The 15,647-nt window shown below is 52.4% G+C and overlaps 1 protein-coding gene and 1 long non-coding RNA gene across 5 annotated transcripts in view; one reads left to right on the plus strand and one right to left on the minus strand.

Annotated features, from left to right (window-relative positions):
- Positions 1-2,469: 2,469 nt before the first annotated feature.
- MACROH2A1 (macroH2A.1 histone) overlaps positions 2,470-15,647 on the minus strand; it is a 68,679-nt gene continuing 55,501 nt past the window's right edge. For all 4 annotated transcript variants that reach the window (XM_077768672.1, XM_077768670.1, XM_077768671.1 and 1 more), the window contains exons 6-8: positions 13,178-13,267; positions 10,601-10,775; positions 2,470-3,230 (exon numbers count right to left, since the gene is read on the minus strand). In XM_077768672.1, coding sequence (XP_077624798.1) covers positions 3,065-3,230; positions 10,601-10,775; positions 13,178-13,267 — 431 coding nt within the window. In that variant the 3' untranslated portion in view covers positions 2,470-3,064. The remainder of the gene's footprint in view (positions 3,231-10,600; positions 10,776-13,177; positions 13,268-15,647) is intronic.
- Positions 3,245-5,014, plus strand: LOC144235209 (uncharacterized). The gene is made up of 3 exons (XR_013336164.1): positions 3,245-3,430; positions 4,156-4,265; positions 4,926-5,014. It is a non-coding gene; the product is annotated as an uncharacterized LOC144235209 (long non-coding RNA).

Consider the following 15,647-nt stretch of genomic DNA (forward strand, 5'->3'; position numbering starts at 1 on the left):
TGTGTGTGCTGGACGAAGAGCCTAAACTGGCCCCCTTTGCTGGATTGGCTTCCCAGTCCTCTTAGCACCATCTAGTGGTAGCCTCTCGCTAAATAGCAGGATTCGCTCCTATGGTCTCTTCTCCATGAGGAAATGCAATTCACCTAGAAGCCTTTTAACCCTCGGTTCCTTTTGTGTTTCAGTCTCCAGGTTCAGTCACCACAGTGGGGGGTGCCTGGGTAGCTCAGCTGGTTGAGTCTCTGCTCTCAGCACTGAGCCCACTTTGGATCCTCTGTCCTCCTCCTCCTCTCTCTCTCTGCCCCTCTTCCGGTTGTGAGCTCTCTCTCTGTCTCTAAAAAATAAGCATTAAAAAAAAACACGACAAAATAAACAACCCAGCATGGTGAACTGGATTCTCTTTTGTTGCTGATAGCAGTGAGCCATGGTGGGCGGGGGGCGGGGAGGCTGTACCACAGTGGTTGGCGTCTCTGCATCTGAGTCTGGTTGTGACTTACTAGCAGTGTGATCACTAGGAAGTTACTTAACTTCTCCCAGCCTCAGTTTTCTCAGCTGCAAAATGGCTCTGATAACAGGAACTGCCCATAGAATTATCCCTTAGACACAAGGAAATTATGCCCCTAAAGGGGCTCCAGAAACTGCCTGGCCCACAGCGAATGATCACTACGTGCAGCTAACAGTAGCACGGTTTATTTCCCATTACCCTGCACCTGCAGATTCTACCTGCAGATGCAGGCTCTTGGGTGAATGGCTGCACTGTGTGGTTTGACCGAGCAAACACTTTGAAGATACTACCTTAGAAGTGATAACATTTTAAGATGCATCTTGAAAAGACCAAAATTAAGTTGCTTTTTTTTTTGTCAAATTCTAATCAAGAAGTAGGGACTGTAGACTGAGTAGAGCTCTTTGGGAGGAAAAGTAAGGTTTTTTTTTTTTTTTAATATTTTTATTTGTTTCTAGGAGAGAGAGAGAGAGTGTGAGCAGGGGAGGGTCAGAGAGAGAGGGTGATACAGACTCTGAAACAGGCTCCAGGCTCTGAGCTGGCAGTCAGCACAGAGCCCGACGCGGGGCTTGAACCCACCAACCGCGACGAGATCATGACCTAAGCGAAAGTCAGACGCTTAACCGACTAAGCCACTCAGGAGCCCCGGAAAAGTAAAAGTTTCAATAACACCTTACTCTGAGGAGAAACTTGGAAGAAATCGTCTTTCAGGTGTGAGTTAGAAGCAGTTGCTTTTGCACTGAGAAGCGTGCTTGTGTGATGGCTTAGGACTTCTATTTTGATTTCATTAGGCACAGCTGGGAAAGGAAAACTGATCCTTTATGTTCATCCCTGATCTGTGTGTGCTGCAGATTTTCTCCTGGTTAAGGTCTGTTCTAGAAGCAGGCCTATTTCTTTTTAAAGAGAGAGAAACAGTGTTCTGTGCATTTTAGGCAAATGTAGATGAAGGCAAACGTACTTTTTGAAGCAAATAGTGTCCATGTTTTGCTGAGTTTAGGGAAACACAAAGTTGAGCCACTGTCGTCCAGCTGGGATCTTTGGAAATACAGCTGACCCTGGAGCAAGACCGGTTTGAACCGCACAGGCCCACTGAGGCGAGGAGTTTGTTTTGATAAATGTGGTACAGCCCATATATGTATTTTGTCTTCCCTCTGCTTTTCTTAATAACATTTGCTGATCTCCAGCTTTCTCTGCGGTAGCAGGACAGCATATAATAACACGTCACATAGAAAACTGGTTAATCGGCTATGTTACCGGCAAGGCTCCCAGTCAATAGCAGGCTATTAGTAGTTCAGTGTTGGGGGAGTCAAAATTATATATGGATTTTCAACTGTGCATGAGTTGGGGCCCTGAAGCCCCTCTTTGTTCAAGGGCCAGCTGTAATCTGCATCACTAAACCCCCTCGGCTGTGAGAAAGCATGTCAAAGCCCAGAGCACATCTCGGGGACCCTGGGAGTGGCACCGTGCCCTTGGAAAGTTTTTGGCAGCAGGGACCCTGTCCCCTAGGAACAAAAGGCCCGATGCGGCTCCCGCAGACGTCTCGAGGCTTCTATAGCTCCGTTTGGCAAGTGGCCAGGAGGCACTGGGCCCATCCATGAGCCAGAGAGGCCGTCCGTCAGGAGGGGGCAGACGGCAGGAGAGAGCTGGGCTCAGAGTCTGAAGATGTGGACTCAGGTACAAGTCTACCACTTGCCATCCACATGGCTTTCAGTGTGTCTGCTTCCTCATCTGTGAAATGGGGAGAATGCCCTTGCCCGAGTGTCACAGGGGTGGACGGGGAAACCTTACATGAGCTCCCCCTAGCAGTCATCAGGGGCTGGAGATGCCCATGTCCAGGCTGCAGTGGCCCTGTGATCCTTCTGGCCAGGGGCTGGGGTGGGGGACAGCCGCCCTCGTCCCCCACTCCTGTGACAGGAGAAGCCCACCTAGGCCTCAAGGGTACAGGAACTCAAAACACGCCAGTCACAACAGCAATTTAACCTTTTACTAAATCAATTCACACAAATTCCAAATTGCAAATATAATTAAGGACCAGATTCTGTTCTGCCTTTTAAATCTTTCATTTTCAAATCCATCATTAAGACAAAGAGTAAACAAAAATGAAGTCTGCTGCAAATTCATGATCTTTTGTCTTGAGGAAAAAAAGGAACGTTATAGTAAAAAGAACGCCACTGGGTGTACGATAAAGCACCACGACACACGGTTACAAAACAGGCTTCCCAGATTCAGCCACACGGAGAAGACACTGGTCTCCCCGCTGCTCTGCGTCAAGCAGGATTTCATTAAAATAAAACTATAAAATCTCCTAGGTTACACTAAAGTCAGACACGGTCTGGAACACAGTGCTTAACAACAGTAATGCCAACTATCAGTGCTAACGTAAAAACATTTTAGAAGGTCAAAAACAATTAAACTGGAAACCAAAACCTTATTTTCCCTAGATGAGCAAAACTGGAAATGAAAGGGTTCCGCCTCCCAACAGGAGTGAAGGGGATTTTTTTTTTCTCTCTCTCTTTCAGGTTGGAGGCGGGGGTACGGCACAGGCTGGTTCTGTGGCTCTTCAGCCTAGTTGGCGTCCAGCTTGGCCATTTCCTGTACGTAGATGCCTATACTCTCGCTGTCAAAGAGCACGAAATACACTGTTTTGATGGACGAGGACATCGTTGACACGAAGTAACTGGAGATGGCCTTCAGGATCAGCTGAGCTGCCGTCTGCTTTGGAAAACCATTCCTGCAGGAGAGAAGAGAGCTCAGCAACCAGGAGGCCACCTTGGCCGTGGGCCTGCCGGCCGCCCTCCCTCCCAGGGGCCCTCAGGGCCGTGTGCTGTGCTTCACCCCGGGACACCTCAGTGCCCGCACAGGGCGCAAGGTCCTCAGGCTGCTCACATACGGGCATGGGAAGGGCCAGCGCCTGCCACACGGGAAGGACAGGTGGGCAGAGAACTATGTGCCAAGAGGTTTTCTGAAAGTAGCCAGCACATGTGTGGGATGTGAGTTTCCCGCGTCGGGTCTCCCAAGGGTAGTGTGAGTTCCCATATTTCTGCTCCAAGCATCACTGTGACTAGGACAGGGCTTGATTACCTGCCCATGGGACAGCTGGAGGCTGGAGCTTCTCCAGGAGAGGACTGGGGCTCAGCCACATGGGAAGGAGAGTGAAACCCTTCACATGGGCCTTCGACTTGATAGGTGCTGGGGCTGCTGGCCCAGAGTGCATCCTGGGACACACCAGCTTGCATCACCCATAGGCCAGGGTGTGGGGGGCTGGGGGAGCAGGGAGAACTCCCGGCCCAGCGGGCTCTTTATCTCAGGAGACAGCATTCACATCTTGAGGCCAGAAGGCTGTGAATTCACACGTACTTCCACATAAGATAAAAGGTGGGAATTTGGAAGTAGGGGCTCAAAACTCCAGCAATAATCTGAAAGGAGGCCCAAGGGGCCTGGGGCTGTTCCTGGTCCCCAGCGCAGGTGTGGGACACAGGGAACGCAGAACGGGCAGGAACACAGCAGCTTCCCCTGTCTGGCAGAAGGGACATGGGGTTTGGACCCGGGGGCCCTGGATTCAGATCCCTTCCTGACCCCGGGGTACAGTTAAGGATCATCAGGTGTGAGGCTGAGGCCAGCTTTTCACTTTTTTTTTTTTTTTTTATCATTGGCAGCGCTCCAGCATTCCCGAGGCCCGAGTCGATGGACTGTGGGTATCCTAAACGTTGGATCAGCCTGCCAGCCTAGGCTGCACCCCTCCTTCCGATGGGGTACTTGCCGCTAGGTGAGAGGTTTTCCAATGTGTAAGGTGGGGGCTTTCCTAGAACGTGCCGAGCCTAGCTCACTGAGTGCCTGTGAGTCTTGAACTCTCTCAGCTGGCCCCTCTGGAGAGCCGCGCTTACTGTCCGGTTGTCCGTACCAAGCACATCATAGGGCCACAGGGCAAAATCACTCTCATGACTTGGTTTCCATGAAACAGGGCCTCACCCACCTGGAAGACAGAGCCCTAGTACTTGGGGATGCTTTGGACGCAAAGCACATTCTTAGCAGACAAGGAGCCTCACCCTGGCCACATTCCCAGCCTGTGCCGAGGGGCCTCTGGGGGACAGTGGGGTGTGAGCGATCCTTCACATAGGAGGTGGGTCTTCAGCCACACAGTGCCCCCCAGGGCAGCCAGGACACACGGGACAGCCCGTGAAGAGCGGAATTCGGAGGCTGAATGAAAAGCTGCACAGGTGTACCAGCTGAAGGAAGGGGGCGCCTGGCCCTGACTCCCCTGGAGCAGCCCCCAGGCACTCTACCAGCAGGGCAGGAAGGGTGCCCAGTGGGTGGGGTGGGACCGAGGGTGGTGGGGACCATGCTGAACAAAGGGTTTTGCTGGAAGTGGGGAGAATTGGGGACCCACAAGGCAAGTCATTCACCCTCCCACCCTGTCCCCTCTCAGATCTGCAAGCTCATTCGGGGAAGAAGCTGTTCTCACCACACCTGACAGAGTTGCCCTGATGATGTTCACAGGATGGGCGGTCTGGAACAAGACACGTTGGCAAGTACTCAATCAGAACTCGACTTTCCTTTTTGGGGCATGTGTATACATGCGTGTTGTGGGAAGTGCAACTCACACCCACTGTGGGTGCCTGAGCGTGGAGAGGCTGCCTTCACCCAGCCCCAGTCCTGTGAGTGGGACCAGGGCCAGCTTTTGGGGAGGGTTATGCTGTTTCAGGGCCATGGGGGTGGTGACTGGAATAAGGGACCCTTTTAAGTGTCTCACAAAGAGCCAATATTTATATTCCTGCTGTAAACTCAGCTGCTGCCCAGAGGATTTGTCAGATTATGGCCTCTAACTTCACCCCTGGGAGAAAAGCCAGTGGCCAGATCTCCAGGAGTTCTGGGAGCTCCCGGAAGCCACGGCAGGACAGGGAGCCTTTCGTACCCACGTCAAGATCACGGAGGGCTTATCCAGATGCAGGGCTGGGCTCTGCCCAGGGGGTCGAATTGTGCAGGTCTAGGGAACGTCCTTTGAGAACCAGTGTTCTAGATGGAGCCAGCAAGGAGTTTTTAATCTGAGCTCACAGGGTGGGCCCCAAGGCTAAGAACCTAGAAGTGAGGCAGAAAAGATGGGGATCAAAGGCTTTAGGCCTGTAGTCTCCAGACCTGCCGGCCCTGATGTTAATAGAGCATGGGCTCGTCTCCCCTTTCAAGGTTGTTGTTGGGTACAAGTGAATTTCATTCGTTTTTGGGAAAACCTCTGTTGACAAACCCATCCCTCTGTCGTAGGCTCTCAGGGCCTGAAGAAGAAACATAGCCACCCGACTGTAGCTGCTCTGGACCACCCAAGCAGCCAGGAAGGACTGGGCAAGGTGATCGCTCTCTTTATGTCTTCAGGGCTCCAGAATGTTTTCTCATAGCCATGGTTAGAGGTGTTTGTAGCAAAATGGACCACAGCAGCATGTGCTCTCAGGGGAGTGCTTTATGTGCCACACCCGGAGCCCTTAAGTCAGGGGCAGCTGGGTGGCCACCGATGCCTGGGCGGGCAGAGCAGCAGGGCAGTGAGGGGCTCAGGCCCTAGAGCCGCACAGAACTAGCATCCAGGCCCCGCCTCTGTGTCTCGTCTGCCATCCAGGGAACTGGGGTAGGTCAGCATGGCACCTACTATAGCTGGAGGCTGGGAGTGTTGAGCAGGACAATGTGCAGAATGTCCTCAACCGGTAAAGTCATCCGTAGAGCAGGCAGTCTGGCAGCGTCTTTCTAGAGGCTCATGTGGTGCACTACAGTCTTCTGCTCAGGCCCGGTGACAGCTGCTGCCACTGCCTGTTTTCTGTGCTGACAATGTCAGCCTCAGGCCCCCAGAAAGCCATCGGGGTCTGCTATGGCCAGTCAGCCGTGACTGCTGGCAAGCACAGTGCCCCCGTGCTATGGGAGGCAGCTTCAGGGACACCACTGGCCTCTGGGGGCTCGCTCACCTCCCGGCTTCCTGGCTGGGGTCCCTGCTGGTTCCTGCCCTGTAGCTGCCCCCAGTGGCCATCCCTGCTCGGCCAAGTCACTGGGCCCTCCTCCCCCCCCCCCCCCCCCCNGACTCAGGCGTGCTGACCCTGTGACAGTCCCTTTGTCTGCCTTCTGGAGAAGACCAGATGCCCCCTTCCCCAAAGCACAGTAGAGCAAGAGGGGACAGGGGCTTCCCTTGTAGTGTTAGATGCGTGTTTGAAGCCCAGCTGCCCTGGGGCGGGGGCGTTAACCTCTCTAAGCATGAATTTCCTGGACGTGGATACACGGGATGCCACTACCAAGGATGCTGCTGCCCCCAAGGTGGTGCCCCCTCATATTCCCATGTGAGCGCCCCTAGGGCCTGCTAGGGGCTGCAGTTACAACACATGCCTTAAATTACTCTGCAGGCAAGTGTCTTAGCCTCTGACCTTTTGGTCTTGAGCCGATTAGGAACTTCCCTGAAGTCCTTTCAGCTGTCCGAACAGCCTTTCCCCAGTGTCTGCAGCCTCAGTTTCTCTCTAGACTAGGGCAAGGGCACCACATGGGCTGTCGCTCCCTTTGGGTCTGCCTGCTTAGTGATGGTTAGGGGTACATCGGGGTTGTCTGTCCTTCCATTCCCCTGGACCGCAGGAGTTCTGGGTTCATAAGCGGCACGTCACAGACGAGATCATCATGCCTCCAGCCCTGTCGGGCCCCCACCTCCGCTGGGGCATGGCCAGGCATCCCTGTTATCGGCGAGCACACCTGCAGGGCTGGCCACAACCGGCACGCAGACTCTCAGCCAGGAGCCACGTGGCCCAGGCCAGTCAGGGGCACAGGAGGATCCTGGGGGACATGCTACGTCCTGGGGGCTGGTAAAGTCCAGGCAGGGTTTTTCGGGAGGAGACAGACTGGCAGCTTGCCTTGGAAGGTGGAGGAGGATTAAAGGCAGATTCTACATGGACTCTGGTTGTGGTGCGGGCCAGGTCCACCTGTTGGTCTTGGTGGTTTGGAAGTGGGTAGGGTGCATGTCACGAAAGGCCCGGGGATGTTAGGAAAGCGTGTGGTCATCTTTTCTGTTCGGATTAGGTTTCCCTCTCATGGTGCCACTGGGCCTTTCCATCTTCTCATGTTCTGTGTGGCTTTGAGGAAGTGCCTGTGTCAAGCTGCCCCACCTGAAGGCCACTCGTTCCAGAAACAGAGACCAGGCCAGCAGCTGGGAGCACAGCCCACACGTGGTCTGTAACCTTCTCTCCAGTTCTCTCTGGTTTTAGGCTAGTAGGCAATTCTCCCCATTTGGTTTGGTTTCTTCCTTTCTCTCTCTTGTAAGGCCCATTCCTGGGGTGGAGGGAGGCTGGCAGCTAGGCCCAGGCAGGTCAGGGACTTCCCAGGTGGGGTTTCCAAGCTTCCCTGAAATCTACTCCTATACGGGGTGCTCAGGCAGCAGGACCATCCTCTGGGGGACAGCAGACCGGGTCTGCCGAGGAAGCGGCTCCAGGCATCCCATGTCACCAGCAGCCAAGCCATGGACTTGCCCTGAAACTCGGGCTCTCCCCAGTCTAAGCCGCGTCACCTCAGGTGAGCCAGTTAACCCCTCTCAACCTCCTTTGTTTTGTTTTCTTCGAGTGGAATTAATGACAGTGCTCACCCTGCAGGGTTGCTGTGAGATAATGCAGATCAAGGGTTGAGCACAAGACCCGGGGAGACTCCATGAAGGCCCATAAATGGTAGCTTGAAAAAAACCAAACTGGCCTTTAAAAAGCTCATAAATCAACAGAGTTTAATCAAAGCCCCAAACTACCTATGCCCTCTCTCCCATCCCTCCAGAGAGGGGTCGCCGCCAGTCACACAGAGCTGAGAGAGTGGGGGTACCCATAAACGTTGTGACCACAGTGCCCAAGGACAGTCTCCCAAGGTCAGGGTCTGGCCTCCGTGGGGCTTTACAGTTGGCCCGGGGGTCTACGCGCTGCAGGGAGAGGGTGTAGGGGTAGGATGGCCCTCCACAGGCTGGGCCTTGGCTGAGAGAAAGTGACCCCACTGCTCCTTGCCAACATGTTTGCGTTTCTATTATTTTCATTCCAACCTTTTATGCCGGAGACACTGGATGCCACAAACGAGCTGTTTTATTTCCCCTCCTAAAACCCACTGTGATTTACAGGCCGGCTCTGGTGTAATCCTAATCTTTGCTCATGAAAGAGAGGGCAGCTGTTTACATGGCTCTATGGGGCAAGGTCTGCCTGGCAGATGTGGGGCCGCTGGCGGTGCACATGTATTGGCCTTTGGCATTCTGCCCTCTTAAAAGCTTTCAATTGATTGTTTTTAAAAACTTCTTACTCCATGAAAAATGTAGAGAATTACTTTTATGCTTCAATTAAAAGCTTCCCAATAGCCATATGAAAGAATATGAAATTATTACCTCCAATAAAGGCTTCTATTGCTTCTTTCTTCGGAAGCACCTTTCATCAGAGTAGATCAAAGTGCATCTGAAGCACTAATTGAGCCTTCGGACCATCTGGGGGGGGAAGGGTCGTCCCCAGAGCCTTGCTAGCTTAGCTGATAAGGCAGGCCAGGGCCAGAGAGGCTAACTCATTCAGAAAAGGTCACACGGCAGCAAAGTGCTGAAGAACAGACCTTCTAAGGGAGGTGGGAGAAGCAGGAAGCTGTCAAAAATGGTTTGGAATCGACCCTGGCACCCATTACACAGCTCCCTAGTTCTGGGGAAAGTTCAAGCTACAGGGGGGGCGTGCTGACCACCTAAGGATGGTGGCTTGTGTCTACACCAGCTGCTCTGACAGTCAAGGGCTTTCAATGGTCTCTCTCTTTTAGCTTTTAAGAGACATTTAAATGATGTTTCAAAGTGATGTTCAACACAGGCTCTTGGCAAAAGAGAACAGGATGAAGCAGCACAGTGACTGCAAATGTAGACGGCACCCCAAACCAAAACGTGTCATCACATACCTCTGGACACTTCTCACTTGGGCAGTAAAGTGGCACTCAGCATACAGGGCATGCATGAGCAGTCACTTGTGCCCTGAGGGCCCCTCTCCACTCACACACACTGCGGGAACATGGCAGCTTGGGCAGACCTCCTGGTGCCATGTGACAGGAAGCCTGCCCAAGGCTAGCTTGATCACTTGAGATGTGGAACCCCAGTGATGGCAGCGTTCAGGGAGGGAGGCACCATTACAATGGTTGCCCACGATGGAGAGGGCAAGCTCCACTCTTTCTTCCTTGTGGGTTTGGAGGGGAAGTGCTGTGAAAAGAGGCAGGCTCTATAAACACAAGGTGGTTGAGGATGGTCACTCAGGCTTGCCTCACCCTGTGTGGCCTGCAGTGTCAAAGGAAGCTGGTGTATTGCAGCCACACAGCCCTGCCTGGGCACTGGGAGGGTCCAACAGCAGAGACCCAAGTGGGCAGGCAGGCTGGACAGGACGTCCCAGGTGCAGCCATGGCCAATACACAGCCCTGGGTTATGGCCCTCTGGGGCCCAGCATGTACACGGCTGTAGCCTCTGCTGGCCGGTGTCCCTTCCCTTTGGTGCCGAAGCCAGAATGTGAGACATGTGGCATAGACTGGGGCAGGGAGGACCCTGTGATGGGCAGTGGGGCCCTGCATCATGGCACAGAGTTCCCAAAGTGCTCTCCCTTCTCAGAGCTCCCTTAATTTCTTCCAGTGCACACCCAGAGTCACTGGGGGCTGTTTCAGGGCTGAGAGCCAGGGCAGGCCCAGCCCTGTGTCACTGTCATGTAAGTGTCCACTCACATCTGCCTCTCACGAGCTGGACAGATGGAGATGGAATGAGCATCCTGGCATTCACAGCACCCCCCCCCATCCTCCCCACTCACCCCCACATCTAAGTCTTCGTGTCCTGCAAGGTTCACTCTCTAAACCCTATCTCTGATGGTCCCAATGTGACCCTGAGGTCACATTCTGTGCTGACACCTGCTGTCACAAAGGAAAATGCATACTGTCCTCACCTTCCTACCTCACTACATCTTTTAAAGTGCTGTTCACCATTGCTTTATGTTTGTATTCTTTCCCCTCCTGTCTTCTCCACTAAAGTAGGTGGCTCGAAAACAGCCTCAGCTGACGGTGCACAAGCCAGAGCACCACCATTATGCGCTTAGTATGCAGAGAAGGATAATGATGTGCCCTTACCTGCCACTGCCAATGGAGGGGAACGCGATGGACTTGAGCTTCTTATCGTCTGCCAGGGCCAAACAGTTCTTCACCGTCTTTTCCAGAAGTTCCTCACACTTGTCAGCACCCCAGACCGGACTGTTACAGTGGATCACAAACTTGGCAGGCAAGCCGTGACCTGCACTGACAGCAGCTGGAGGGGATGAGACGGGAACAGTGAGTTCTTGTCCTGCTGCGGGGCACAGCTGCCCCATGGCCTGCATCCAGGGAGGGCTGTAGCGCCTGCCATCTTGTGCTTCTGATGTCAGCCCCGCTAGAAACTGCTCACCAGCCAGTCTTCTCAGGGGGAACGCCGGCCCAAGACCCAAACTTGGAAAGCTGGTGTAAGGATGCATCCCCTCTAGGATTTTTAGCCAAGATGACAGCCAGCCCTCTCCATACATCCTCCCAGACGTGGGCCCTGGGCCACCTAACTTGCCCCGGAATTCAGAATGTTTGCAGCCTCAAATGTGCCCCATTCCTCCAGTGCACTCCCATACAGATAATTATATCTATAAACCTCCCCGGCGCAGTTTAGGATGAATTGATTAGGAAAGCAACTCTGTTTAAGGAGCCATGAAGGAACATGACTAGCAGCTCTGGTACCCTCCTCCCCTCCCAAAATGATTTTAGTTCTGACAGAATTAAACTGTTCTCTGAGGCTGGAACTGTTTGCTGTTCCTGGAAGACGGCCTTTTCCCCCACTACACATCTCCACACCTCACCCAGCTCTTGCCCTCAGTTCTAAAGGCACTGGCCTTGGGCATTCTACCCCGTAGGAAGTGTTCCACCTTGGCCAGGGTCTCCTAGAACATGTTCTGGGACTCGTGTTCCCAAGGTGCTGGTTCTGGGTGACAGGTTTGCCAATGGCCTCCTGGGCCATTTCCACGCGGGAACACACTGCGGCCTCTGCACCACTGCTACGGTGTGATTGCCGCCTGAGCCCATTTGGTGAGGGACAACGGTCCTCCTGGGTAGGGCTCTCAGGTCTGTTGTGGTCCTCGTAGGTACCAGGGAAGAGTGATCGGTGGGCACTGTCTCATGGTGCAGTAGAAACAGCTCTGGGCTAAGCCACAGGTCAGAGTTTGAGTCTTGGCTCTGCTTCCTGACTAAGAACTCTGCGTTCACGTGCTGATCTAGAGCAGCATGAGATGGGGGGGTTTATGCACTGATCTGTCCTCGGGACAGGTCACTGCTGAACAATGCATGGGAAAAGACTGGAAAGAAACCTTGTTACAGTGATCATCTCCCAATAGTGGAAGCCGGGCTAAGGTTTTATACTACCTTCAATGACATTCTAAAACTTTTTCTAAAACTGATCCTAATATCCAGGACAAATAGCATTATTACAACAGGCAGGCCTATCTTCAGCCAGGCTAAATGTACTGGGTCTGCATCAGCTGTGGCCCAAGTGTCACCTGCTGAGTTTGGGGTATGACAGCACTAGGCCGACCTCTCATCACACCTCCATCTGAAGGTCATCCCTGGAAAGGCCCTACAGGCTCACAAAGAGGAGTGCTGGGAAGGGACTGAAGAAAGGTCAGGAGCCCCTGGCTGGGTAGTTAATGCTACATCAGTTGTCCCTTGTTCAGAATGGGACTTTGGTGGAAATACCTAGAATGGCTCGGAACTGTACCCTACCTGATGCCGCACTCCTTGCAGGCAAAACAAAATGGGCAGGGCGGAGGTCCAATACAAAAGGAATGCTATGCTCTTGTCCATACCTGGCTCCGTGCCTAGCCCAGGATGACTGGGGAAAGAGGGTCGCTGGTGCAGAAGTCACACAGTAACTGGTGTTATACACTGTATTCAATGAAGATTCATTTTCAAAGCAGCAATAAGATAGCTTGGACACTGGGGACCACTGAGTATGAAGAGACACCAGAGCCCACAGGAAGGGAATGGCATGTCCTTGCATGGCTGGTAGAGGAAACTGGGCCTCACCCCACTGTCTGGACTCCCAGGCCCTCCAGAGGCCCTCTGTCCTTCACGTCCTACTGTCCATCTCCAATTCCAAACTCCAGGCCAGCAGCAGGAAGAAGGCCTTTCCTCTACCTCTTAGCAACCACTGTCGGCACATCAGGTTCCACGTTATTTTCTTACCCCTGCTATGAGGAAAGGTGTGATGGGCGAGTGAAAAATGTCTATTTCGATTCTGCCCAGTTAGACAAATGGCTGAATGACAATGATTAATTTGCACCTCTCACCGGCGCTTTCACAGACGGCTCAGTGTGGCCATCTACAACTCTCAGCTCTGCCAAACCCAGCTGCTGTAATTACTTAAAATTAGAGTCTAGACATCAAACATTTAAAAGCTATTTTGAGCAGTAAAGAAAAAAATGGGAAAGGCAGGTTTCACAGCCCTTACACTCCCCCTGCCAATTTGCATTTGTGTTTTAAGTCCAAGTTGCAAATCTGACAGGGTTCCCTGTGCCCCCAGCCAGGAGACAGGTTTGCGTGGCCAACGCACCCCTGAATTCCAAGATGCTTCATAACCAGCTTTTCCTGATGCTGCCTGCGCCATGCCCAAATAAGCAAGGCACTGCCCCAGCTCACCTCCAGCTACTTCCAAGGGCCCGTTCTTTTTTCGGAGTTCCAGAACAGCTTCCACAAACTCCTTGCCGCCTTTCTTCTCCAGCGTGTTTCCTAGACAGGGACAGGGCGAGGTCAGATGGCCACTCTTGCATCTTGGGACACACACAGACACTTAGCATGTAAGGTGATTACATACTTCAAATGATCTGACCAGCTCAATTTTCACATGGCTGCAAAACAGGAAACTAAGCCTAGGTTAAGTCCTAAAAGGGAAATTTCAAAAAGACTGACCACTTAACCAATTACCGCTGAGCTGGCATTGCTCTCCCACATTTGGGGGTGACTCGGGGTCATCCTGGATATGCCAGAGAGGTAAGGGACAGGGGACCCGCCTGTGCCATGCCAGCATGCCAGTCCTGGCATGCTTTCCATTGCCATGAGAAACCAGATGGTGCTGGCTTCTGAGGCTCGTGCCTCCTCTAGATTTTCTTCTCTCAGGGGAGAACCCCCAAATATGGAGGCTTCAGGGAAAGCATACCAGACTCCCATCAGGGAGCCAGCTCTCCCCATGGCAGCGGGCCCAGAAGAAAGCACTGAGATTTGGTCATCTCTGGACCAACATTATTACCATGCTTCGTTCCTATTTTGCAGCCATGGTGTTATAAGTGAATACAAAAAAAAAAAAAAAAAAAAAAAATAATGGCCTCAGACAATATTTCCTTCATCACACTAATGACTCAGAATCACTTCAGGTAAAGGAAGGCAACCTCAGAAGCAGAGCTTAAAAGGAAGTTGTACCACATGAAAGCTTGGACAGCAAGATGACCAAGTGTTCAGGGCCAGGTTTTCAAGGTTAAACCTGGTAGAGGCAGGCAGCGCCTTTCCTGGAATTCAGGTTCTTGTGAAGGACCCAATTCCCGCCAGGAAAGCTGCGTTCCCACACAAGGTTACCAAGGCCATTGTGGCCTGATGGTTACATGTCTTGTGTGGCATAGCAGGTGGCATTGAGAACGGATAACAACATCGTCCTTTAAAGTGTGGCCAGAAGGGGGGTCTCTCTTCCTTAAGCTCTGATTCATCAGTTTTTCACATTTTAAAGTACTTTTCCTCACAAGAGGATCAAATACTCCCCTTAAGATTCACCATTTATCGTGGAAAATTCGGAGTTGCACTCGGCACACCGTGGTATGTGTCAGTCAGGGCGTCAGAGTGCACCAGCCCAAATTCTCTCTGGATTCACCCTGTGGTGACTAGGTCTCTTTCTCTTTGAAAAAACTGCCTCACGGGCGTGCTTGTTCTGGAGTGAACTAACCCCAAGAAGTTTCTGGAAGGAAGAGCACACGGCCTGGGCACTGTCACAAATGAGTTGGCACCAGGGTGGATGGCAGGCACTGGCCTGCACGCCGGCCCGCTGCAGGAAGTCTGGGGTGCGCACGTGACCGGCGGGCCAGCCCCCCCCTCCCCCCGGAGCTCTAGGATGGCGAGGAGCAGGCCCGGCTCTTAGAGAGCCATTGGCACGGGAGGCTTGGCGTGGGATCCAGCGTCCCTTGTGCCTTCGCCTGTTTGGAAAGCAGTCACGGACGCTTAAATCAGAGGGGGCAGGAGGGAAAACATATCCACTCCAGAGACTTCTAACTGCTGTGACAGCCGCTGCATGTTTCTGACAAAGACCGCCATCACAGACGGTGGCTGAATGACAATGAATGCGCGTGAGGCTCACAGCCACCTCCACTGGGCAGGAAGGGGACGCTCTGGGGATACAACCCAAGGGAGTGAGGCCCAATGACGGGTTCACTCAAAATACCATGCAGCAGAGAAAAACGCCTGTGAAGTTGGAATCTGCTGGGTCCCCGACACTGCTGCCCAACCCCCGCACCTGGTCCGGCCTTCCCTCCTGACCTTGCAGGAGGGAAACAAATATGCTCCATGTGCCACAGTTTTCCGTGTGCATTGTCTACCCTCTATACTCTTCAGGGAGAACTGAGAAATTTGGAAGGCAAAGTAAGATCAGTGCTGAGGGACTACTACCAGCTCCTTCCTAAAGCAAAAATGATTAAGAAAATGGGCTGATTTGTAATTAAAGGTGTTTGATCTTAGGAAGAGTGTTTACTTTAAAATTTTTTACTTGTAATTAAATCTTGCTTTAATTAGAAGTGAAATTTCCAAGTTAAAATACACTTAATGCATTTCCCAAACTTAAAAAGTTGAACCCTAGGTTGCAGGCAATCACCCCGGTCAGGACTGGACTCCTACACACACATATGTACGCACATGTTCATGTAGACACACGTGTACTTTGTAACAAGAAACAGGCCCATTTCGACTGTATTGTCAACACTAGTAATGTAAGACTCTTGCTTTTTAGGCTCCACTTCAGGGTTAATCATAAAGCAATTGGCTTCTTTGCCCCCAAGCATAAACACGTGTTACTCCCATGAGAACGAGAACATTATTTCATGCTTAGAAAGCAGGCATAAGTATTGGTGTTCAA

Source organism: Crocuta crocuta, unplaced genomic scaffold, assembly GCF_008692635.1.
Source record: "Crocuta crocuta isolate KB4526 unplaced genomic scaffold, BGI_CrCroc_1.0 scaffold64, whole genome shotgun sequence".
In the NCBI taxonomy this organism is placed as follows: Eukaryota; Metazoa; Chordata; class Mammalia; order Carnivora; family Hyaenidae; genus Crocuta; species Crocuta crocuta.